Source organism: Lontra canadensis, unplaced genomic scaffold (assembly GCF_010015895.1).
Source record: "Lontra canadensis isolate GAN:19392208 unplaced genomic scaffold, GSC_riverotter_1.0 scaffold11, whole genome shotgun sequence".
NCBI lineage: Eukaryota > Metazoa > Chordata > Mammalia > Carnivora > Mustelidae > Lontra > Lontra canadensis.
Window position 1 is genome coordinate 22,278,880 of NW_022631005.1, and position 25,609 is coordinate 22,304,488.

General features: G+C 37.7%; 1 protein-coding gene across 1 annotated transcript in view; it reads right to left on the reverse strand.

Annotated features, from left to right (window-relative positions):
* THSD7B (thrombospondin type 1 domain containing 7B) overlaps positions 1-25,609 on the reverse strand; it is an 856,222-nt gene that overhangs the window by 33,525 nt on the left and 797,088 nt on the right. Inside the window, exons 18-20 of the mRNA XM_032856149.1 lie at positions 10,412-10,553; positions 7,912-8,027; positions 5,694-5,811 (exon numbers count right to left, since the gene is read on the reverse strand). Coding sequence (XP_032712040.1) covers positions 5,694-5,811; positions 7,912-8,027; positions 10,412-10,553 — 376 coding nt within the window. The remainder of the gene's footprint in view (positions 1-5,693; positions 5,812-7,911; positions 8,028-10,411; positions 10,554-25,609) is intronic.

A 25,609-nucleotide genomic window follows, 5' to 3' on the forward strand; every position in this document is an offset into this window, starting at 1 on the left:
AATTCATGATATGCTAAATTTAGGGAGTTCTACATTCCACTGAACTGATGAAAATTCAACAAAGAACATGGCTAATCCAAATATTAAGCTCTTCTATTACAAGCTTTGATCTTTGAAATCTATCTAAAAAGATTCCTTAGTGGAAGCTTAGAATCAGTCTCTTTCTGACGTGAAATAAATTGGATTCAAACTGTTCTGACCTTGAAATCTTTAACACAATTAGAAAGTATATGCCAAGCATCAGGCGTACATTAAAGAGACAATGCAGACACTTGGAAAATAAAGGAAGAACTCATTTTAAAATCTCTCCCCAGATCAAGGTAGTTCTGTGGATTTGATGGCAGAAGTGTGGCTCGTGGGGGAGCACCTGGGACATCCGGCACACCAGCGTTTACCTGACAGCCAGTGAATTGATAAACTGCGACAACTGTGGGAATTTTTTGCCTTTGATAAAGAAGTCCGCGGAGAGCCGCAGGTGCTGGAGTCAGACTCCCATGCAACTTGCTTGCCCACTTTAATGTGACTAAATAAACTCTCTCCTCTCATGGTTTTTGCCCCATTGCCACCAACAGTTGGAAAAATGAAAGCGCCTCATACAAAAGACAGCTGCTGGCACACTGTCTCAGAAGGGACAAGGTACAGATGCTCTCCGATGATAGCTTCCAACCCTTTCAGCACCAGAGTTTGGTCTCTGTTAAGAAACACATTCATCTGTGCCATACACTTTTGCTTTTGATTATTGCTGTTTGCTTGTTGCTTTTAGGTTGTGCATGAAGATTAAGGCTGGATCTAAATACGTAATTCTCTCATTTTGGAAACGTTACTATCCGCCTGTGGTGGTGGCGGGTGGTGATCAGAGAAGAGTGGGGCTCTAAGATTAGGGCTGGAACTGGACAAGTTTGGGGGCTGTGGGGTAGAATGTAACGTAACCAAAGACTCTCTCTGCAAAATCCTGAGGGTGGGTGCTTAGAAATTCTAGGCCTGTGCTCTATTCTTCCTTGCACCATTCAATTTATTTGTTAAGATTGAAATTGGGTACAAATATAATTACAAAAATACTGATTTTTAGGTTTTTGTCTGTAGGTCCTGACATAGAGGCTTCAATGTAACAGGTAGTCAAAAAATGCTTGTGAATTGAGTAAAAGCAGCCTCCTAAAGAAAACACCAGTTGTAAGAGCTGTGGCACCTTGTCATTCAGTGTTGACATAAATATCACCTCTTTGGTGGCCTTTCCTCCCCCATCCCTCACTCCCTGGCAAACTACTTGACATCCTTATTCTCCATCACATGATCTATTTTGCTTTCATTGTGGATATCATTTATTTCTGTGTTTATATCTTCATTTATTTGCTATCTGTTTCGTCATCACCAACTAATTTTCCACTGGAACATTCACTGTATGACATCAGGGGACTCTGTTTGCCTGGGATCCTTTCCGTTCCTTACAGTGTGGGCTCAGCTATTGCGAGAACATCTGACACTCAGAAAGCATCAAATGAATATTTGTAAAACATGAATACACTTCAACAGTCCTGCCTTCAAGAACAGACATCTAACTGGCATGGTCACCATATAATTTATTTTTCACATTGCCACTTTTGACAATGAAAGAAGACACTGTTAGGTGCCAGGATAATAGATATAAGCTTCATAAATCTTTTTTGAATGAATTAAGAAACACAGAATACACACACCCTTAGATCACTGGAGGGTCTGACAGGTAACAGGATTATGGAATGTATTTTTAAATGTATAATTACATCTGACAATTCAGGAGATCAAGACATCTAAAGATCAAGAAAGGATTCCCAAGAAGATATCCTAATAGACCCTTAGAAACTAGCTAGAGGTGATTTATAACTAGTGCTATATTGAATGCCAATGGATACTATTTCGACAACTTCCAAGAGCTTTATGTAACTTGATTTCTCCAAGTAGTTAACATTCCTTCCCCAGTCCCACTGGTACCTTAGTTCACACAGTAACTTCCTTAGGAAATCTTTGATTGCTTCTCTTTGTTTATTATTCTAAGGCTTAGAAAAGGTGAATTTAAGTTCAAACTCTAATTACCTAAAATTCTCCAATAGTGGGATTCAGATTTGGGAAAGTTTTTCTTTGGTTTGTTTTTGTCTTTCTAATAGACAAACAGGCTGCTGAGTCCATAGCACAACAGAACTGCTTGAAAACTTAAATACTTGAATATTAAACTTAAAATTAAGGGTCTTATTTTTAAAGGTAGTGTATTAGTATAACACAGAGATCTGTCATGTTTCATTGACTTGGTACAGTAGCAGAATTAGGACTGCCAGGCAAAAATAATAATAAACAGATCTGTCTCCTTTGCATTGAACACATTCTTGGGTAATGGTACCTAAGACGTGTGCATTTAGTTCGAGGGTGAGGAAAACATCCACTGGCAGTTTTGGCTGCCTTTGGGCTTGTGATCCAGTATGTGGGTTCTTCCCCTATAATGAATAACTGCAGGGGCAATGACAGATATTAACTGAAATTCCTCCAATATGTCAGGTACAGATATGCTCAAGAGAACTGGAGAGAATTTACCCATGAAGAACCCAAACGGGGTCTTTGGCCCTTCAGACATACAGACATAACAACTGATTCACTTCTTGCATGAGAAGAGTAGTAGGAGGCAGTAGTGGGTTGATGGTAAGATGCTCCACATAAGGAAAAGTAGCACACACTCAAGGATGACTGAAATACACTGTATGAGAGCAGAGAGAGCCAATGTATCAGGGGAGGGTGATGGGTATAGAGAGGCAGGCATGGGTGAGATCCCATAGGTCCTGGTGGACCATGTTTACAGTATAGGACTTCATCCTTTCTCTACTTTTCCATGCTACCCTTCACCACTGTAAAAGAGACCCCTCCCAGGAATCCATAAGGACGAGACTACTGTGTTTATAGCTATGGAATACCCAGGGTAAGTCACTGCTGGACTCCTTAGCAACCAGTTGTTCTGACAAAAGACATCACTAATGTGAAAACCACCTCTCATTTGTTTGAGTCTGTAGTACAGTAAACTACATACAGTATTACGTCTTTGCTGGTTTATTGTCTACTGTCCAACTACATTGTAAACTCCACGAAAAGAGGCAAGTGTGTACCTCCACCCACTGCTGCTCCCAAACACATTCAACAAAAACTGGCACATGGGTATTTGTTTAATGGATTTAAAAGTCCATAAGAAAACAACTATTCAGATTTGCATTTTAAAAATAAACTTAGGGGGCGCCTGGGTGGCTCAGTGGGTTAAAGCCTCTGCCTTTGGCTCAGGTCATGATCCCAGAGTCCTGGGATTGAGCCCCACATCAGGCTCTCAGCTCAGCGGGGAGCCTGCCTCTCCCTCTCTCTCTGCCTGCCTCTCTGCCTACTTGTGATCTCTGTCGAATAAATAAAATCTTTAAAAAAATAAAAAAATAAAAATACACTTAGGCTGTGACTATAATATGTGGATTTTAAGTGGGGGTAAAAGGATGAGAAATGAGGTTGGGAGACAGAGTGCCTAAGTCTATAGAATAACCCTTAAAAGATCCTAGGGAGTCTCTGATGATCCTCTCCACTATTGGGAGCTACGAAGATGGAGATGGAAATTAACATACAATGTAAACACCCATGATGTGTCAGTTACTGTACTAGGTGTTTATATACTTCATATTATTTAATTCTCCAACCAAAAACACCTCCAGTATGCATGAATTCTATTTTATAGATAAAGAAGCTGAGAATCAGATTAAGTAATTTCCCTAACCATCTCTACCTTGAACCTAGATTAACCTAACGCTTAAGTGGATGCCCAACTGGAGACTATACCATGCTGCCAATCATGATATTTGAGTGAGGAACAGTCTGTCAATCACTGAAATCTTCAGATTTTCCATTTGGTTTCCTGAGGTTCTTTATAAGCTCTCAATTGCACAGGAAATGGCATGTCACAACTGGACTTGTGACTCTCATATGTTCATTGTGAATGATGCTCTTTGCAGAAATAGTTTTCAATTTCCTTAGCCACATTTTTCCTAGTACAGATCCTGACTACTGTTTTCAGCTCTGCTCTCTCCAAAATCTGAGAGCTGAGTTCACACACGGGCCCCTTTTCCATGCTGCATCTTGCCCCAGTTCCTCAGATAATCCCAACTGAGGCAGAGAATTATCTGTAACTCCAGCGACTTGTTTGGAGGTAGCTTAGAAATGAGCCTATATTTTAGTGCCAGTAGTCCAGTCACTTCTAGAAATCTGTCGCAAATATTTTTGTTTGGCAATCAGATCCAGGTCTTGTTGTATCTTCCTCCCATTTTGATTCCATGATTCCTGCAACTTGCAATTCTTTCCTTCTCCTCTGCTTAGTGCCTAACCATACAACAAGACTTTTTCCTAGGACCCTACTCCAAATATCTGATATCTACCTTGCAATAAGCTAGAATCTTTTTCAGAACCACAGTCCTATCCTAAACCACAGGTCTGTGCTTTCCCAATTATTTTCTTGAGCTCTTTTCCAGGGACAAGGTCTTGGACCTCACTTTCGTCTGGTGCTGGAGTGCTACCTATATATCCATTTGCCTAGCTTCTGAGTATCAGTTGCCTTTCCTTGCTATTGTATATCATTTGTCCACTGAGGTCCTAGAAACTTGTGGTAATGGTTTCTATCTGCTCACTACAGATTTATACTCCTTTTCCTCCATAGTGAAGACTGTTCTGAGAAGTGACTTGCCATCTAGAAACTACATTTGCTGCCTGACCATCTTGCATTGAGCTGGAACATGGCACTAAATTTTGTATAATATGGATGGAAGGGATGTATGCTACCTCCAAAGTGGCCCATCAAACCCTGCATAGAGCCCACTGGAAGGCACCCTCCAGAGACAACTGGTTATGTTACAGTGGTAGATCCTCCATCAACCTGTGTTCTTGACTGACTTTTCTAAAGTGCAAACAACCCTTTTATATGAGTGGAAAAGTAGTCTCTAGTCTGGTATATTAGGCTATTTTGATTTGGGGATTTGTCTGACACAAAATTACTTACAAAAAACATACTTATTCCAAAAACTATGAAGGCCAGTATTTTTTGTTTGTTGAGTGTATGACTTTTTTTTTTTTTTTAAAGAAGGGAGTAGCTGGAGAGAGGGGGACAGAGAGAATCTTAAGCAGGCTCCAGACCCAGCACAGAGCCCTGAGATCATGACCTGAGCCAAACTCAAGATTTGGATGCTTAACTGACTGAGCTACCCAGGTACCTCGAATTTATGACCTTTTGAAAAAACAGTGTCCCACTGGGCTACCAGCTCTTTTGGTGTCTGCCACTATGGCCAGGTCAGGTTTGCAACCTCTACCTTGACAGAAAGGACTGATACAAAGCAAGTTCTATCTGTCCTCCCCTCTGGGTCAGCCTCACACTACCTCCACCAACTGGCCAACGTGCCTTATGCCCATTTGTCAAACTATGGCATCCAGAAAGTTATTTAAAAACCAAACTGTTGGGCACCTAGTTGGCTCACTTGGTGAAGCAACCGACTCTTGATCTCAGCTCGGGTCTTGATCTCAGGGTTGTGAGGTTCAAGCCGCATATTTGGCTCCACACTGGGCATGGAGCCTAGTTTGAAAAACTAAAATTAAAATCATCATCATCATCATCATCCAAAGTGTTTACCGGGGACAAACACAGGGAACCCAAATACCTCCATGGCCACAGGTCTTTGAACATTCGGTCCATGCTGTCCACCCCGAGAGCTGACAGTTGACCGCACATTCCACCAGGCAGTGAATGCTCATTCTCTGAGGCTTCTCCAAGTTACGCTGCAGATGGAAATAAAATATGATTTTAATGCAGAAATCCTATCACTGTTCTATTAAATCACCTTTCATGGGAAAAACTTTATTCTATGATAATAATCTTTCTATGTCTTTGTATGGAAATATATCTTTCTTATATAAACTGGTGGCAGTTTTAGAAAATGGTTGTCCTAACTTCACAGAATAGAAGTTTGTTGGCCCAGATTTCTTTTTTAAAAAATCCTCAGCTATAGAATAGACCTGCAGTTAGGGTACTGGGAAAGCAGACAGTTAGTTATAGGACACATCCTCGCTTAGCAAGCACAGAAGCAGGAGGAAGCCTCGCTGTTAAATTCAGGTACCTTGCACTTCTGGATGGGCCAAGAGTACAAAGACAACACAAAATTAACAGTTATCTAGGCTAAAAGTAAATAAATAGATAAGAATAAAAACAGAATTAATAACCTAAATGTGCTCATTAACACATATTAGGTTGAAATCATAACCTAATACTCTAAATCACGAAAAAAAAATATGGTGGTCTAGTTTATTTTCCTCTTGTCCTTTCTTAAACCAGCATGGAGGCAAATCAATAGATTTTTTTAATGGCCAAACTAAAAGAGATCTTCATGAAGGAAAATAAGTCATCTAAGAAACACAGAAAGGATAATGAAAAATCCTGCTACAGAAATCACAGACTGTGTGCTTATTTAGGAAAACTCTGACATTCAACACATGTTAAATGTTAGCAACGTCCACACCAAGCTAAAATGGATGATTAACATGACTACAGACTGCATAGGCAATAGAGAAATTACTACATAGGATCTTCAATCTATTTGAGATATAGGGATAGTCTAGATAGGTTAGTAATTTAGGACTTCTTTAAACTAATATTCTTTAAATATTTATGGAACATATGGTATTTGGAAAGCAGAGAAACTGATATTTCTATTACTAAATAGTTTATATTTTATTTTGTATCAAAAGAAAAGATTTATTACATACACCAAATGTAATATTTTTAACTTATTCAGAATTGCTGTAGATTGGTGATTTATTTTTCCTAAAGCAGACAACTTTTGGAGAAACAGGTTAAATGAAATGTTAAAATCAAGCACTGACACTTGTGAACAGAACTCTGCCCTGTCTTAACCAGTTTTAGAATTTCACCAAATAGGATATCCAATTTTGGATGGCTTGGTCTCAGGGTTATTGTCTATGGCTGTCCTGTTGGTTTAGAGAGCTGTTTTTATACTACTTAATAGGAGAATACTTCAGTCAGGATAGGGGAAAAAAGTTTGGTTTTGATTTTAATTCCACTTGTGGAATTAAAATCTCCTGTTTCAGGAGAAATGGGACCAGTTTTCATTTTGCCAGTTTGTTTAGGAAGCCTCTGTGGAAGCCTGAGTTAACTGACCTTGTATTTTCGAATTATTCCAAAGACTGTGTTGGTGATTCTACCAGTATGAGAGAACGTGGTCATCCTTATTTCTATTAAACTGTCCCCATAGAGATTTTAAAATGCAACTTCTTTGGAACAGGTTTGCCCAAGCTCTACATAGTTTATCATAGGAAAGAAAGGAAATGTAACATTATAAAAATTCAGAACCCACTAACTGGAACTTGGCAGGGAGGCATTTTAACTTAGGTTGAGAAGAAAAATACAACTGTGCTACTTATCTAGCAATCATTTGCTAAACAAATGAACAGCACATTCTAATAACAAGTGTCAGTGTTCATCTTATATGCAAGGCACAGTATTCATATATGCAAATGAATTACCAGCCTAATACAGAGTCCTATCTAAACATTCAAGTCACTGGATGTGAATAGTTTGTTACTAAGCAAGTACATCTATATATGTTCTTGAAAGTAATAACAATAAATTTTTAATGAGTCCTTCTCCTCAAGGCAAAAGGACCTTTCCCAGTCATTTTTGACCAAGTTCAAACTAAGGAGGTATAACTGCCCCATACCAGTTCCTTCTTACTCTCACTGAACCGAAGCTTCAAGAAGCTTCAAGAAGGAATCAGGTTGTCTTTTATATTAAGCATCAATGTTGCAGCCTAATACTAAGAAACACAAAGCCTCAAATGTGAAATATAAATATAGACCCATTACCTGCTCACACTGGTCCACACCAACTGGCTTGCCGTCACTGCGCACACAGCTCAGAAGGCGGGTCCTGACGCCTCGCCCACAGGTGGCATTTTCACTCAGCTGGCATGTGCTCCACTCTGCAGGTAGAGGATAACCACACTGAATTTCAGAATTATGGTGATGTGAGCAAAATACAACAAACCTTTGATTATTTGCATTGGTGAGGGAGGACAGTGTATATATAGCTATATACGTGTAACCCTAAAATCATTTGCAGCTGGCTTCAGAAAGCACCTGCAATTCTTTTATTGCAAAACAAATAAGCAACCAAATAAAAGTATATTACCTTCCTAAGTTTGCTTTCTAAAAGTAAAGAACTGAATGGTTTGTTAGAGACCATGTCCCTATTGACTGAAGAGGATGGGAAAGACACTAACTAGGATGGTAAAGGAAAACTAGTTTGGAATCCTCAGTTTGTGGGTGAAAACTGAGAGAAAGGGAACCCAGAAACAATGCTACTGTTTGATGTAACTTGAAAATATTTTCAAGGAATAAAGCCAATCATTTAAACCATTTCATACTTCAGTACAGTGGCACTAAGGTACCTCAGAAAGGAAAGAGAGGTACCTCAGGACTATATGCTTATTACAAAAAAATCTACTTTTTTCAAATTATTCTCTCATGAGGGAAGATTTTATAAATTTGAATAGTTGCATTATAAATCAGATAATGGAGTTTGAATGAATTATCCCATAATTAATCTGATTATTTTTTTAAACGATTTATTTATTTGTCAAAGAGGGGGTGGAAAAAGGGAAAGGGAGAGAAAGAGAGAGCCCACAAGCAGGTGCAGTGGCAGGGAGAGAAGCAGACTCCCTGCTGAGCAGGGAGCCCGATGTGGGGTTTGATCCCAGGACCCTGGGATCATGACCTGAGCTGAAGGCAAACACTTAGCTGACTGAGGCACCCAGGTGTCCCAATTAATCTGATTCTTAAACAAAACAAAACAAAAATGAAAAAAAACTCTTACTTTGGTGTAGTTACAAAGAATGTTCTTTGATGAAAAACATTGAGAACCTCTTTAAATACATTTTCAGGTGCCTGGGTGGCTCAGTGGGTTAAGCCTCTGCCTTCGGCTCAGGTCATGATATCAGGGTCCTAAGATCGAGCCCCGCATCAGGATCTCTGCTTGGCAGGGAGTCTACTTCCCCCCTCTCTCTGCCTGCTGCTCTGCCTACTTGTGATCTCTCTGTCAAATAAATAAATAAAATCTTTTTAAAAATACATTTTCAAAGCTTGATAAGTGATCTATGAGTTTAACAGGAATAGTAAGCCCATGTGTAATAAAATCAGTATTTTATTTTATTTGAAGGAGAGAGAGAGAATGCAAGCTGGCACAAGCGCTTGTGTGCAAATGGGGGAGGGGCAAAGGGAAAGGAAGAGAAGCAGTTTCTCTGCTGAGCCCAGAGTCCCACTCAGGGGCCAGTCTCACGACCCTAAGATCACAACCTGAGTCAAAATCAAAAGTTGGTTGCTTAACTGACTGAGCCCCCAGGCACCCCATAAAATCAGTATTTTAAAGACATGTTCTTCCAGTATAACAAATTATACTGTATTTCTGAAAAATTACTACACAAATCAAGCATCTGAAGCACCTTTAGCTAAAGAAAAAGGACAAACACACTAAGTCATCTTTTGCCAATAAGGACAATCAAATGGGCCCCCAGAATTCCCTATAAAGTTTTCTACGTGGGAAATCTCAGTCGTGCCAGTGTGACCTTAGTTGGGAACTGGTTTCACAAGAGGCTGCTGCTTTGCCTCTGCCGGCATGTGGTGGTTTGGTGGTTAGTAATGAATTCAGTGCTGACACTTAACACAGCTCCACATTTGGTGGTATTTTGTATATCTGCTCCTGCAGGTAATGACAGGTAGCAAAGCAAGGTAACTAAACAGACTGTGGTATTAGGCACTGTGGTGCCCACACCTGAGCAGTGGCTGAATAATGAGGGGGGATGGGATTCCCAGTCCCTCCTAAACATCCCTGTCCACTCAGGTCTATCATTTGTCCTCATTGAGACCCAGAGAGCAAAGTACATCATAAGCTTGAACTTCTTGAAATAATAAAGGCCATAGAAGAGCTAAATTCTATGACAGCATGACTACATTCCTCCCTAAATGGTAAATTATCCTCTGCTGCATATTTTTCTTGTTTTGGTTTATCATGGCTTAATTCAGCTCTATTCTGAAACTTTACCAATTCTTTCTAAGCATCTTGAAAGTCATAGATTCCAGGTGGCTTTGCTGAATCTACATGCCAAGAGTGGGCATTTCTTTGGTGAAGGGACACTGGAAATGGCAAATCCTCAGCCTTTCATGCAATATGTTCTCACGCTCTACTGTCAGACCTTAATCCCAAGAATGAAAACACACACACACACATCCACACACACATACATATTCTCCCATTAGTCAATGTGTCAGTGTTCAGGGGAAATGGCATTGCTGTGGATTTCAACTGTACCTGTTAGATTGTACTGGAACTGGAAGCAATTTTCATTGAGGAGGCAAGGGCGCACCTGTGAGTCTTCAGCACATGTCCTTGAATTCAGTGAGGGTCTTAGCAGATGGCGGGTTCTTCTCTGCGTTGAGTGAGGATCACATGACTGTGAAAATCAAAGGGCAGGCAGAGTTAGAATGGACCCAGAGTTAGCTGGCAAATTATATATGATTACCTGTGTATGTGTAGCCACATGTGTAACAGCTACAGAGAAGAGATAACATATTATATGTTAAACATAATATTTAGAAACTAAAACCATTTAGTGATTCACTATAAATTGTTTTTTGTTTTTTCCTACCTGACAGCTCTTTCTTTTTCTATGTCATAGTGATGGCTACTTTTCTATCTTCCATGTAGAATTAGGCACACAGACACTACTTTCATCAATTTAACACTTTCTATGCTCTCAAATAGCCTGGCACATAGCAAGAGATAAGTGCATTTTGAATGTTTAAATGAATGAAAAAAGGAAGACCAAGTCCCTTTGCCCTCAAAGAGTCTAGCCCAATAGAAATAACTACACAGAACATTTTAATGAGAAAATCATTTTTAAGACCCCAAAACAGGTATATAAAGAGAATTATAAAATCATTATTGCCAATATGCCAGAACTTCCTCTTATTTGGGGGGCCCTCTGACCCACAGGGGATGAGCCCCTGCCCGTCATACTGACCTTTCCACAAAACGAATATATAAATGTGAACTTCAAAGACCTCCTGCAACTATCACTTTGCCCACGGATCCTCTTCTAGCTTCAGTTCACATAATTCCCTTGAGCTGGGTAAACCTGTCTGCCACATTTCATCCAGCTGCTTTACCCATGGTGAACCTTCAAGCTCCCCCTACTGGAATAATCTTTCAATTGTCCTAAATCCTACCCTCCCGCCCCCACCTTCAGAACTCTAATAAAGGCTTTATTGACACTCCTTTAAAAAAAAAAAAAAAAAAGATTTTATTTATTTATTTAGTCAGAAAGAGAGCGAGTGAGCACAAGCAGGCAAAGTGGCAGGCAGAAGCAAAAAGAGAAGCAGGCTCCCCGATGAGCAAGGAGCCCAATGCAGGACTGGATCCCAGGACCCTGGGATCATGACCTGAGCCGAAGGCAGTGGCTTAACCGACTGAGCCACCCAAGCATCCCGACACTCCTTCTTTTAATAAAGATAAATTTTTCTCTTCCTTCCTGAGCAACTCTCTACCCGTGCTCAGGAATTACTGTATAGGATTTTTCTGAACACATACACATACCCATATACTTAAACGCTGCACCTGCCCTTATGATATTGTCATTCTTTCTTTATTACCCTGGCTCCTTCCTTTCTTTATAAACTCTTTGAGGGTAATGATAGATCATGGTTTCTACTTCCCATGTCAATCTCTAAAAATATTGGTATGTATTTTACATAGTAATTGTTCACTAAATACCATTAAGTAGGTCATAACAACACAATTCCAGACCCCAAATCTAAGAGGCAATAGATACTTAAACCACAGGAGAAATAAAAGCCTCTGAATTAAGGTCACTAAAGTCATAATTTCTATATTGGGATATTTTATTTATTTTTATTCCTCTTAGTTTTCAGATATTATAGCAAGAATACAACCTGTTAACTGGATCTTGGTTGTTAATCAAAATGATAATATTGGATTGCACTGAAATATGTAAAAAATGCCACAAAATTTTCTGCTAATTTTAAATGTTTAGTAGAGCCACTGAAACACATTTTTTATGCATGTGACTTTATAGTTGGATAATCTGTCAATATTCGTAAACTAATTTTACATTTTAATTGTATCATATTGTCTTTAGATGGGCCAGTGAAACCTGGTAATTATAGTTAATTATCTGCAAATGAATCCCATGCTAAATCCTTACCAATAATTTATTATTAGTTCACCAATTAGTTTGATTGTTTGTTCTCATAAGAAGGAATAAGAACTTAAATGATTTGCCAATGAAAGAAAAATGAAGGTATCTAGGTAGATATCCCTGATTAGTGTTCTACTGATTTTCTACTTAAAAAAAAAAAAAATCAACTGATGTTGGAACCAAATGAATAAATGTTAGGATTTATGTACCTGCTTAGTCTAAGCCACCAAATAAAGCAAAAAGAAAATAACATATGCACACATCAAATTATGTCACCTTGAACAATTTACTTATGTAGTCTAAATCTTAGCTCCTCATCTAAACCTGAGTGAAAAGAGGTCACGAATGTAACCTGATGAGATTTGGGCATTTCCTCTCTTAGACCTCATAGTCTATTAGTCTCTAATTCTGCTGGATGTGGTTTTAAAATATTCAGTTGAGGGCACCTGGGTGGTTCAGTCAGTTAAGCATGTGCCTTTGGCTTGGGTCATGATCCCAGAGTCCTGGGATCAAGTCCTGCATCAGGCTCCCTGTTCACCGGGGAGTCTGCTTCTCCCTCTCCCTGTGCCCCCCCACCCTGCTCTGGCTTGTGCTCTCTTTCTCTCTCTCTAATAAATAAAATATTTTAAAAATATTCAGTTGAGCATAATCATTCACAATCATGTAGACCTTGGTAATTACTTTCTAGAAATAAATATATTGAAAACCAACACTGCAGCTAACTCTTCTACAAATTTTCTATCCACAGAAATAGACAGGGGAAAGTGTGGATGACTGGAGTCCACAAACACAATCCAATCTAATCTTAGGCAATATTTTTATGTTCCACTTTTTTAAAAAAATGCCCTAGCAACTGCTAACAAGTGATAGGTAGGTTAGTGTTTTCTCCTTATTTCTTTCTATTGGCAGTTTATCGGAAGTTCATAAAATCATGACTTGGTCACAAGGAAGAAGGGAGTGGAGCTAAATAAAAAAGAATAGTAAAGGAGGCTTATGTCTGGATGATTTCTTTATTGGATCAAGACTCCTCAAATACAAACCTGGATCTCCTCTCCTCTAGGGTATTTATATAAAGACATATTGTCAATTTCCTAAATGAAGTGAGAAAGTGATGTGTAGATAACTAACCCAAAGTCAACTTTGGATCAATTTTAGTGTAAAGATCAAGGTTATATAGCTAAAGTTTATTTGCTAGAGAAAGAGATGACCAATAAGAACCAGTTAGTCTTTGGTAAATAAGCCCCCTTTATGAGACTAGATTTTCTAACTTATTATCTTTGAAAACCAGCACTTACCTTGAAGTTCAGTCCTTTCTTAAGACATTGTGCTTTCATACCTTTTGTTCTCTCCAACAATAGGGCCTTTACCCTTGGACCTAACCTGAATATTGGTATTCAACTGTCAAAATTAAATCAGATATCCCACCTGAGAACCTTCAGTGACTCCCTTGCACCCATAAAAATGGAATATCATCATTTAGTCCACATTTCCCATTGCACTTGTACATGTATCAATGTGTGTGCATTCTTTCCCATGGGCTATTTGAATAGAGTCTATGTCTTAATTTTCTGGGACACTTGTTCCAAGTTTGGCATAAAGAATGTAAATAATAAATACTTGCTATGTGGGATAATTTGGTTCTTCTGAGGCAATAAGATGATATTTCTAAGCTATCATTAGTAGACAAATGGTCAACCCTGGACTATGATCATATTGCCAAAATGTAAGGATTGCCTCATATATCTGTATATCTGATAAAAAGAGAATGTAATATTTTTTCTAATTCTCACACATTTTCTATAAATTCTAGATGATAATTCACAAAATAATAGCATCGATAATTAACTTAATAAAACGTATCAACAAATGAGTTTTTATTTACCCAGAAAAAGGATGATGGTTAATCTAGATATTTTAAAGAAACCCAAATACGAATGTATAATTTGATATTTTTCTAATACTTAGCTACTAACAAACACCATTTAATAAAACCGCACATAAACCCAGGTATATGTGCATTTTAGCCACTCAGCATGCTTCCTGTCTGGAGATCAGCATAATTTCAAGGTCTGGCCTTGTCAACTCCCACAAGATACAGAAAATGCATACTTTTTGTTGTTAGAGAATTTATTTGATCATTCTGAGACAGACTCTCCTTCATTTCGTTGATTAGTCCCACTGAGAGAAGCTAGAAGACTATTTTTCTCCACATCTCTCATGAGGCAAATATGGATATATAATGCCATTGACTTTTTTATTTGGACAAATGGTGTAAAAAAGATTTGCAAGATACCATCACAGTGCTTTGTAAGAAACTTTTTAATAAAATTAAATTCTGATTCTCTTTTTCCACATCCTTTCCAACACTTGTTTGTGTTTTTGATTCTAGCCATTCTGACAGGTCTGAAGTAATACTGCATTGTGGTTTTGATTTGCATTTCCCTCATGCTTAGTGATGTTGAGCATATTTTTATGTGTCTATTGGCCATTTGTATGTCTTCTTTGGAAAAATGTCTGTTTATGTCTTGTGTCTGTTCTTTTGATTTTGCATTTTATTTTTTTTATTATGTTCAGTTAGTCACTGTATAGTACATAATTAGTCCTTGATGCAGTGTTCAGTGATTCATTGGTTAAGTATAACACCCAGTGCTCATCACAGCATGTGCCCTCCTCAATACCCATCACCCTGTTACCACCTCCCACCACTCTCCTCCCTTCTGAAATCCCCAGATTGTTTTTCAGGGTCCATAGTTTCTCATGGTTCATTTCCCTCTATGATTTTTCCCCCTTTGGATTTTCCTCTCTTCCACTATGGACCTCTGTGCTATTGCTTGTGTTCCACATATGAGTGAAATCATATGATAATTGTCTATCTCTGTTTGACTTACTTAACATAATCCCCTTCACTTCCATCCATGTTGATGCAAATGGTGGGTAGTCACCATTTCTGATGGTTGGGATGGAATAATATTCCATTGTGTATATGTACCACATCTTCTTAATCCATTCATCTGTCGAAGGGCATCTAGGCTCCTTCCATAGTTTGGCTATTGGGGTATATGTGCCCCTTCTTTTCACTATGTCTGTATCTTTGGGGTAAATACCCAGTAAGTGCAATTGCTGGGTCATACGGTAGCTCTATTCTTAACATCTTGAGGAATATCCATACTGTTTTCCAGAATGCCTGTACCAACTTGCAACTTGTTCCCCTTTCTCCACATCCCCACTGACATTTGTTTCATGTTTTGTTAATTTTTGCAATTCTAACTGGTGTAAGGTGGTATATCACTGTGGTTATGATTTGTATTTCTCTGATGGTTAGTGATGTTGAACATTTTTTCATAAAAGACCCCAAATTGCCAAGGCAATAATGAAAAACAAAAACAAAGCTGGAGGGATCACCTTGCCTGCATTTAAGCTATAATACAAATATAATACAAAGCTATGATCACCAAGTTTGGTATTGGCACAAAAACAGACACATAGACCAGTGAAACAGAATAGAGACTCCAGAAATGGACCCTCAGTTCTATGGTCAACTAATCATTGACAAATCAGGAAAAATTATCCAATGGAAAAAAGACAGTCTCTTCAATAACTGGTTCTAGGAAATCTGGACAGCTACATATAGAAGAATGAAAATTGACCATTCCCTTACACCAAACACAAAGATAAACTCAGAACAGATGAAAGACCTTAATGTGAGACAAGATCCATCAAAATCCTAGAGGAGAACATAGCCAGTTAGCTCTTTGACATTGGCCATAGTATTCTTTCAAGACATGTCTCTAAAGGCGAATGAAACAAAAGCAAAAATGAACTTTGGGGACTTCATCAAAATAAAAATCTTCTACACAGCAAAGGAAGTAGTCAACAAAACTTAAGAGGCAGCCCACAGAATGGCAGAAGATATTTGCAAATGACATTACAGATAAAGGGCTGATATCCAAGATCTATAAAGAACTTCTCAAACTCAACACTCAAAAAACTAAAAAAACAGTCAAAAAATGGGCAGAAGACATGAATAGATACTTCTCTCAAAAAGACATACAAATGCCTAACAGACACATGAAAAAAATTGTGTCCGTTTTTAAATTTTATTATTTGTATTTTTGGTGTTGAGTTGTCCTTTATATATTTTGATTATTAGCCCCTATCAGATATATCATTTGCAAATATCTTCTCCCATTCAGTAGGTTCTCTTTGTATTTTACTGGTTTTAGTAAATATGCAAAAGCTTTTTATTTTGGTGTAGGCTTTTACTTTTGTTTTGTAGTTTACTTTAACTTTGTTTCTGTGATGAGCACAAAGTAATGTGTAGAGTTGTTGAATCAGTATCTTGTAGACTTGAAACTGATATAACACTCTATGTTAATTATACTGGGATTAAAATAAAAATTTAAAAAATGAAACCCTGATTCTCAAAGGTTGATAAGGGATGACTAGACCTCTATAGGAGAAAAATCTGGACCTGAAGAATTGTTACTCATGTCTCTTATGCTTAAAAATATTCTCAAGAATTCTGAGAAGATGGTTACAGAAATGAAAAAAAAAAAGTTCTTTGCATATCACGGTCCAATAGGAAGAGCAAAGACAGAAACATATGGATAATATGCTTTAGTAAAATTAAGTGATGAGTTATCCCCATAAACAAAATATGAACAGGGAGACCAATGACTGAAGTTGCAGCACCTATATGACATCTGTATCCAATAAGCAGAAAGTAAAAAAGAGGCATCTGACATACCCAAAAACACCAAAATGGAAAATTAAACTTGAACACAGGAGGATTTTGTATACTCTAAAAGCAGGTGACTATAAGGGGGTCCATGGAGAGGTTTTGGGTGTCGATACAGTATGAGTCCAATGAACTCGTAACATCAACAAGCCAAAAGTCCTTTCCGGGACAGTTTCCTGCACTGAAGAGAAATGGGTGGGAGGAGTTTCCAAATTGAGAAAAACAGGGAAACTAGCACTGAAGGAAAAGAAAGGACCAGTAAATGAAGGGGGAAGGACACAGGATCCAGTAAATCTCACAAAGTAAGCTGCTGTAGTTCTCAACCCTAAAAACAAAACAAAAGAGGGAAAGAATGAACGAGCCCTGGACCATGAAAATGAAATTAGGAAAAACAATCCTCTATCACAGCTCCCTCCTAAAAGTTCACAAAATTTGACCTCACTCCAAAAAACAGGGCACCTGGGGGCTCAGTTGGTTAGGCAACACACTTTTGATTTCAGCCCCACCTCAGGCTCTGCGTTGGGCATGGAGCCTGCTTAAGATTCTCCCTCTCCCTCTGCCCCTCCTCCTGTCTCTCTCACCCTCTCCTGCCCCAAAAACAATAACAACAAAAAGCAAAAAAAAAAAAAAAAAAAAAATCAAATTCAAATCCCAAGTAACAGTATTATGAAAAAAGGTAATAAAGGTCAAAATAGGATACCCACAGATAAGAAAGTATAGTAGGAAGACATGCATGAAAAGCAGATGAAAACCACTATCTCAAAGTGAACAAATCAGAATTTAGAAAATGGCACAAGATATGAAAAAACATAATAATTAGAAAAACACAGACTTTTAGTGATAGAACTCAGTAAGTAGAAATAAAAGAAATATTTTGAGAAATGAAGATAAAACTAGGAGAAATAGAAGAATAAAAAAACAATTGCTTTTGCTCAAGAAAAACAAAAAATGGAAAAGAAGGAATTAAACATTTAACAAGAGATAAATGTGTTTGAGAAAAACTAACAAATAGAAAAGTAAGTCAAAACAGATGCCACATGCATATGATTTTAAGACAAGAAACTTTATACCATAAAAAACTGCAGTTATTATAAAGATATACAAAGAAACAAACATGATCCCAAGAATTTTATGTCCAACAAAGCTTTCAACTGAAAGACCATGCATAAACTGTTGACAATATGTAAGAACTCAAGGAATGAGGTTTCTAGGAATCCTTTCTTAGGAATTTATTGGACACAGAGTTTTATATGTTCAAAAGGACTTGTGGTAAGCCAAATTTACATGTAGGATTTACATGAAGAGATAGATAAAATTCAAATATATAATATAAGCCTATGGAAAAAAATACTGACATTTTAAGGTACTCATGTTGGTCCTAGAAGTATTATACTTCTGAGAATGTTTTCTGTGTTACATGGAACAAAGCAAATGTGTAATTATTATATATTTTCTTTCTTTTATCTCCAGTGTCCTTGAAAAAGTGTATTCTTAGTATAGAAAAAAGGAGATATAGATTTAATGTAGAATTTAAATGAACTCCTATAGGTCATCAGTAGGAACCCCTGATGTTTTTCATCTTCAAAATAAAGGAAATGTTAGTATATATTTCAAACCTCTGTCTACTAAAGTAGCTTTGGGATACTTAGTGAGTTTAATGAAATTAATGAATGTAAGGATTTTGAATTCTTAGAGTTGTGGATTTGCAAGTGCGGTTAATTCTTAATGATATATTTTGCATAGGTAAAGAGTTGCATGCAAAAAGGAATATTTACTATGACATCATAGAAAACCTGATGAGAAATTAAAGTACCATAAACTAAAGTTACTGTTCAGTCAGAAGGGGCAGAGGTTGGATTCCTAGGCCCTACAGTGATGGGCTCTGTTTCTTCTATACTTTAACCCAGATCTGAGAGGTCCAAAAAGACATATAACCCTATACATAGTAGAATAGTCTTACAGCTTCTGTTTGTCTTTTGGGGCATTAAATGGATAATAACCAGTGGAGACTGAAACCGTATTCTGGATGCTGTCTTGAATCCTAAATACCAACAGGTAACATTTTAGAGTACGAACATATGCCAAGTACTATGGTGGACATTATGTGGGGATTATTACATGAAGCCCTTCAACCTCCTGCTGATCTAGGCATACTTTTAATACCCTTGTTTTTACAGATGATGAAATTGAAGTTCAAAGAATATAACAATTTCATAGTACGTGCTCAAGCCAGGATTTGAATTGGGGAGGGCTAATTTGGTCTTCAGTATCTTCAGCTATTCTACTCGTATAGTAGTGGTACTTGAGGAGTACGTTGAGGTGGGGACAGTGGGTAGAACAATGTATCAGAGAGCTGAATCGTGACTTGGTTACTGTGACTGCTATTTGTTTTAACCTGGGAAGAATTTAGTCTGGACAACGGTAATTAGAGATGGAAAAGGAGAGAGAGAATAGACACAAGGAACTATGGGTTAGAAACTAACCAAAAAGCAAGAAAAGCCACAGGCTGGAGAGTGGGAGAGTCAAGTTACGGATAGGACGATGAATAATCTAGCTGCCTGCCTTTGAGGAGAACACAGTTCACAAAAGATGCTCAAATTCTAGGGGCTGGTGCATCGTATTTAGAGAGTTAATTGGAAAGAGGAGTGCCACATGTCTCAGTGTAATGAAACTGACAAGAGCAGGGGCAAAAGCTATCATATCATCAACATGAAATAATGTTCCTGGTAAAGCTTTCCTGGCCTACTGCTAGGAGGAAGTTAGGATGACATATAAATATCTGGAGATTTTTGCTTGGCTAAGATGTTTGGATGAAGATTATAGTCAGGGACATCCCCATATAGTCCTTCTGGTTGGTATTTTATGACTAAGGAGTAGTGAAGGTACAAATTCATAATCCAATCAGAGACCCTGGAACAAATGAACAATGTATGGCCTACCCAATCACCATTTACATCTTATAAATGGTGTCACCTGCTTACATTATTATCGAAGCTTGGGAATGAAGAAAGAAGAATAACCAAACACAGTCCAAAATAATGGCCTACATTTTTCAAAAATGTCAAAGTCATGAAAGAAAGAGACTGAAGAGACCAAAAATATGCAAACATTAAGTGCAATATGGTCCGGATACTGTAAACAACAGACTAAAACTGTTAGAAAAGACATTATTGGGACCACTGAGGACTTGGAGATACGGTCCACAGATTAGCTTCAAGTATTGTCGGTGATGTATTTCCTGAATTTGTTAACTATGCTGCGATTATGTTAAAGAATATCCTATACTTGGGAAATGCATACTGAATGGTCAATTTATATATGTAAAAAATATATATGTGTATACACACACACACAGATACACACATATACACACATATATAATATACATATATATTAGGGAGAGAGAGAGAGAGTCAAGTGGGCTCCATCTCACAACCATGAAATCATGACCTGAGCCAAAATCAAGGGTCAGATATTTGACTGAGCCACCCAGGCGGCCCCTGAATAGTCAATATTAAGAGAGTAAAGGGCATGATGCCTTCAACATATGCAGATGGCCCAGAAAAAAGAGTGTGTATATACGCACACGTAAACCATTATTTTTTCATATATATGTGTGTGTGTGTGTGTGTGTGTGTGTGTGTGTGTGTGTGTGTCCATGTGGAGAAAGTGGTACCTGTATGTACAGGGCAGGGAAAGATAAAGTATTTGTGGCAAACCTAAAAACTGATGGTGTGTCTTTTCTATAAATGTGAAATTATTTTGAAGCTTTTTGTCAATAAGAGAATTATAAGTGGTACTGGCACACCAATATTTAGGAGATGCTAATGAAGAAACAAGGAAGCATATAGTCATAACTAACTATATGCCACCTGGAGGATCCCTAGGTGACAAATGCCATTTGAATTGAGGTCACACAAACTCAATCTCAATGTCATCGCTCTACCATTCCTTTTTTTCTTTCTTTTTATCCTTTCCTTCTCTTATTTCCATGTGATCTTACTTATCTTTCTTCATTCTAAGCCGCAACCATCCAAGAACCAAATAAAAAGCCAAACCAACCTAAGCAAAAAAAGTGCAATGCGATTCCTGGTGTGTGATGGGCCCCCCAAGGATGCTGTCAGCAAGGAGAACCTCAGCATAGAGTGTGGGGTCTGCAAGCAGGGCAGTAGTGCTGGGCCACTCTTCAGAACTCAGGAGATTAAAAAAGACTCAATTCTGTGATACTGTTTTAATGTTTGTGTCCTTCCTCCATTCCCAGTCCAACCAACCAAAGAAAAGGGGCTAAACACTCCACCTAGAATGTGTCTAAGATCTCACTCCTTACTTTTGCCTTTCCCCTCCCATCAAAGATCCTTGGGCCCCTTTCCTCTCAGGAGAATCTGATCATTGGTTGGCCAGAACCACTTCATCTGCCAGAAGAAGAGTACTATTATGTTCCATAGAGGGGGCTAATAACATAGAGGGCACCCACATGGGAAGCTGACCTGGGCTTGCTCTTTTCAGTCGCAACATTGCTCTAGGCTCTTGCTCACACTGAATCTTTTCTTTCATCTTTTTTTCCCTTTCCTCCATCATCTCCTCTGCCTATCTAACCCTTACTCATCTCTAAGATTTCTGTATGTATATTTTCTGCCTGGAAAACTTCAGGGATCCTCCCAGGTGTTAGGAAATGTGCCAATATACACTAACACGACCCCCTTTGCTTTTTCTTTTAATACCCGCTACTCTGTTGAAATTGATTAGAAATTTTCTGTATTCCTCATTAACTGTATATTCCCTGAGGACAAGGGCTCTTCATCATTATATCCCAAGGTCTAACATAGAATTCATCACATAGGTGTCACTTAATATTGGTCTAATACACACTATTTGCAATTTAGTTTCGTATTTATGTGCTAGACACTGTGCTAAATAACTTACATGTATTAATCCTTACTATAACTTCTGAGTTGTGCATGATTATTTTAATTTTCCTGATTTATTCAGGTTGAATAACTTTCTCAAAGTGCCAATGATAAAAAGAGAGACAGGAAGGAAAGAGAATACAAATGTATCTAGGTTGTTCATAAATTTCAAACCTATTTCCTGCAAATGTTTACTCAACACAGCTGTGTACCTAACATATGCCTTTCAACATGGAATTTACCATCTAGAAAATAAGACATGCAACCAAATTGAGAAGGTCTATTTTATCTGAGGGTCTTCTGAAACAAGGGGGGAAAAAAAAAACTGGGGGTGGGAATTTGGTCTCTATAAGATCTGCAATTATAAGATAATTTGAATGTAAAAACACCCATACTATTTATATATGTCATTTCAGAGTTACCATTTTTTTCTATTACTGCCACACAGTAAGTGTACTATTTAAAACTTCAAAACCCTACAGATAAATATGAAGAACTAAGGAATATTAGTGAGGTAGGATAAAGCTAATCTAGCCAAACACATTATATCCTTTAAGAAAATATAATTCACTTATAATTACTCACAGATACTTTTCTTTCTTTTAAAGATTTTTTAATTTATTAATTTGAGAGAGAGCGCAGAGGGAGATGGAGAAGCAGACACCCTGCTGAGCAGGGAGCCTGATGTGGGGCTCAATCCCAAGACCCTGAGATCATGACCTGAGCTGAAAGCAGATGCTTAACCAAAAAAGCCATCCAGGCACGCCCCCAGATACTTTTCAAGGTGATATGAATATTGTAACCAAAATGGAAAGGGCACACCACATAAATTAAAAAAATCTGAAGTGTGTACAAAAGCCACCAAGAGACTTTCCACTATAGCTGATCAGACATGCCATGTATGGAGAGTCTCCCTGGCAATAAGTGCTGTAGTGTACCATAGGGGTAAATATATTTTCACTTTTTTTTTTTCCCATTTTACCAACTTGGGGGATTGAAATGATATAAAGAAGGTGTTGTAGGGTAACCTTCACATACTGTAAACACATGTTTAAAATTCAAGGTGAAAACCTGGCCTTTTCTACTTGGATATGAAACCTACATTTGGGATGAAATCAAAATCACAAGTGAAATGGAATATAGATCACAAACCCGAGTTCAGAACCATTAACACAGTAGTCTGATACTAAAGTTTTAATAATAGCCATCAGAATAATGAAATATCATTGACAGTAAAGAAAGTTCTCACATAGATCAAAGAAAGCAATTTAGTCATTTTAAAAAATTAAATTTTATATTTCACTATCTTAAAAAGTTAAAATAGTTACTCTCTTCATACTTCCTAGAGAAAACTCATACTTACTTTCAGAAAGCTATGAGCAATTGGAAATATTACAAGTAAATTTGGGCTCCAACTCTATCTTAAAATTGTCAACATTATTAACTTTTGATGTACTTGTAATCCCAATTAAAATCATTTTTGAAATTCTAAAGAATAATTATTATCCTCACTTTTATAGATTAGTAAATTGAGCTTCCAATAATGTCAACACCCTATCATAGTCCACATAGTATAATACAAAGAACATATGTACAAAGGACATATATATATAGGATATATACAGTATAATACAAAGAACAGAAATCAGAATCCCCTTCTGTTATCTTCTTAGATATCAAGAATGGCATCACGTATTACCTTTATATACCTACTCTATAAATATTGTTTCACCAATATTAATTCAATATCAAGAAGAATTACGATAGTAGCTAAGTAATCTTCATGCCCCATTCTACATTATATGGGTGGTTGAAATCTTCCAAGTACACTGTTTCATAATCTGGATGTTGCTATGTCAAAACCAGCCTATATAGAAAGTTAGAGATTTCAAGAACCTATTTTAGCACATTTTGGTTACAAAAGGGGCATCAAAAGAAGCCTGCTTCCCTTAACAAACTAAAGCTATTCCCTTTGGAAACAGAAGTCATCTCTCCATGTCTGTTTCTTTACTCATAGATTCACCCCAAATAATTCACAATGAAGAAAATAAAATAAGTTTGAGAGTACTCTAAAGAACAAAAAGCATTTTACGAACATACAAGGCACTTGGTGAGGGAAGGGGTCCATGCTGGACTATGCTACAAGGCAGCAGTGGATTCAGCAAAGCATCATCTAAATGAAAACTAAGAGCCATCAAGTTCCAACTCATCACCAGTTACCCAAAGGTTGGAGGCCACTCAATCAGGTGTCACCAGAAACAAATTGAAAATTGGTGGAGCACAAAATAGATGACAGTTGGACTCTTGAATGTGAGTCAGTGAGCATGAGGAGGGCTAATGACTGCTGAAGCAGAGTCTTTGAGGATGGTAGGTGCACAGGAGGGGCATAAACAGAATTCCTCATTGCAAGGTTTCTCAACTCCCTATTGACATAGACTCAGATGTACAAAGGATAATTTGGAGGGTATTCCAAGAAGTATGGTGTTTTCTTAGGTTAGAAATCCAATGCAACAAGAAAGCGGCCAAAGAAAGCAATTTAGGTAAATGTCATCAGTAGGGGCGGAGTGGTGGGGAGGCTACTCTAAGTTTGGAAACTCAAACACAGTTCACAGAGGCAAATTTTCAGAGTATTATATTCAATGGACATGACTAGTTTTCATAAGATAAGACTCTCTTGCCAGAGTTATGGAGAAAGTTCAAGCCAAAAAGAATATAGATGCTTTCTTTTGAGTTAGGCTCAATTTCAAATCTGGACCCTGCAATGTCAGATATTATAAGTCTTCTAAACCTTTCACTTTCCCCACTAATAAAAAGGGGCTAATCACACTATTCTATAAGCATAAAATGATATAATACATACAACATGCCTAGCACAGAGAAACACTGGGTTTGGTTTTTTTGTTGGGTTATTTTGTTTTGTTTTCAATTTGTTTTTACTTAGAAGAGTGATTCCAAGGATACATTGAAACCAATGGTCTACATCGTTTCCAAATCTGAACGCCCATTTTGCTTCTGGTGTATCTTAAATTATAAAACTGACGAAGACAGGTGCAAACAAAATGTGCCTGCTTGGTCCTACATGATTGTGGGTGTGTGTGTGTGTAAAAGTGGGGAGAAGTAGTGGGAGGAGACGGGAGGAAGAGAGTGGAGAAGGAAGCTGGGAGAAAACAGAGCACAAAGGAAGCCTAAAGGCATTGGAAAACAGTCATCCTTATGGTCACAAGCTTGCAGAGAATTCCTCAGTCTTCCAGGAAGGAGAACTTGGAAGGGAAAGGGCAAAAGGATGAGTGAAGGCCCACCTATGAGGAGCGAGAGTCACTGCACAGGTTTCTGGTTGATTCTTCTTGTTATACATTAAATCCTCTGGCTTCTATTAAAAAGTAAAGCTTTATAAAAGCATTGAAAATGAATATCTTTGAGGTAGATGTTTATTGCTATCATATGAGAAGAGAGGAAAAAAAAAAAACAAGAGAAAAATCTCTAAGGTTTCCTTTAGTGGGTTGTAAATCATTGAATTATGAGTTACACAGATATTTACAAGCTTGGCCTAGATAGAGTATAGTAATCTGTAAATGCTGCTCAAGTGATTTATGGCACAACTGTTCTAACACATTACCAATAGCAGGAAATGTATTTAATTTATTCTC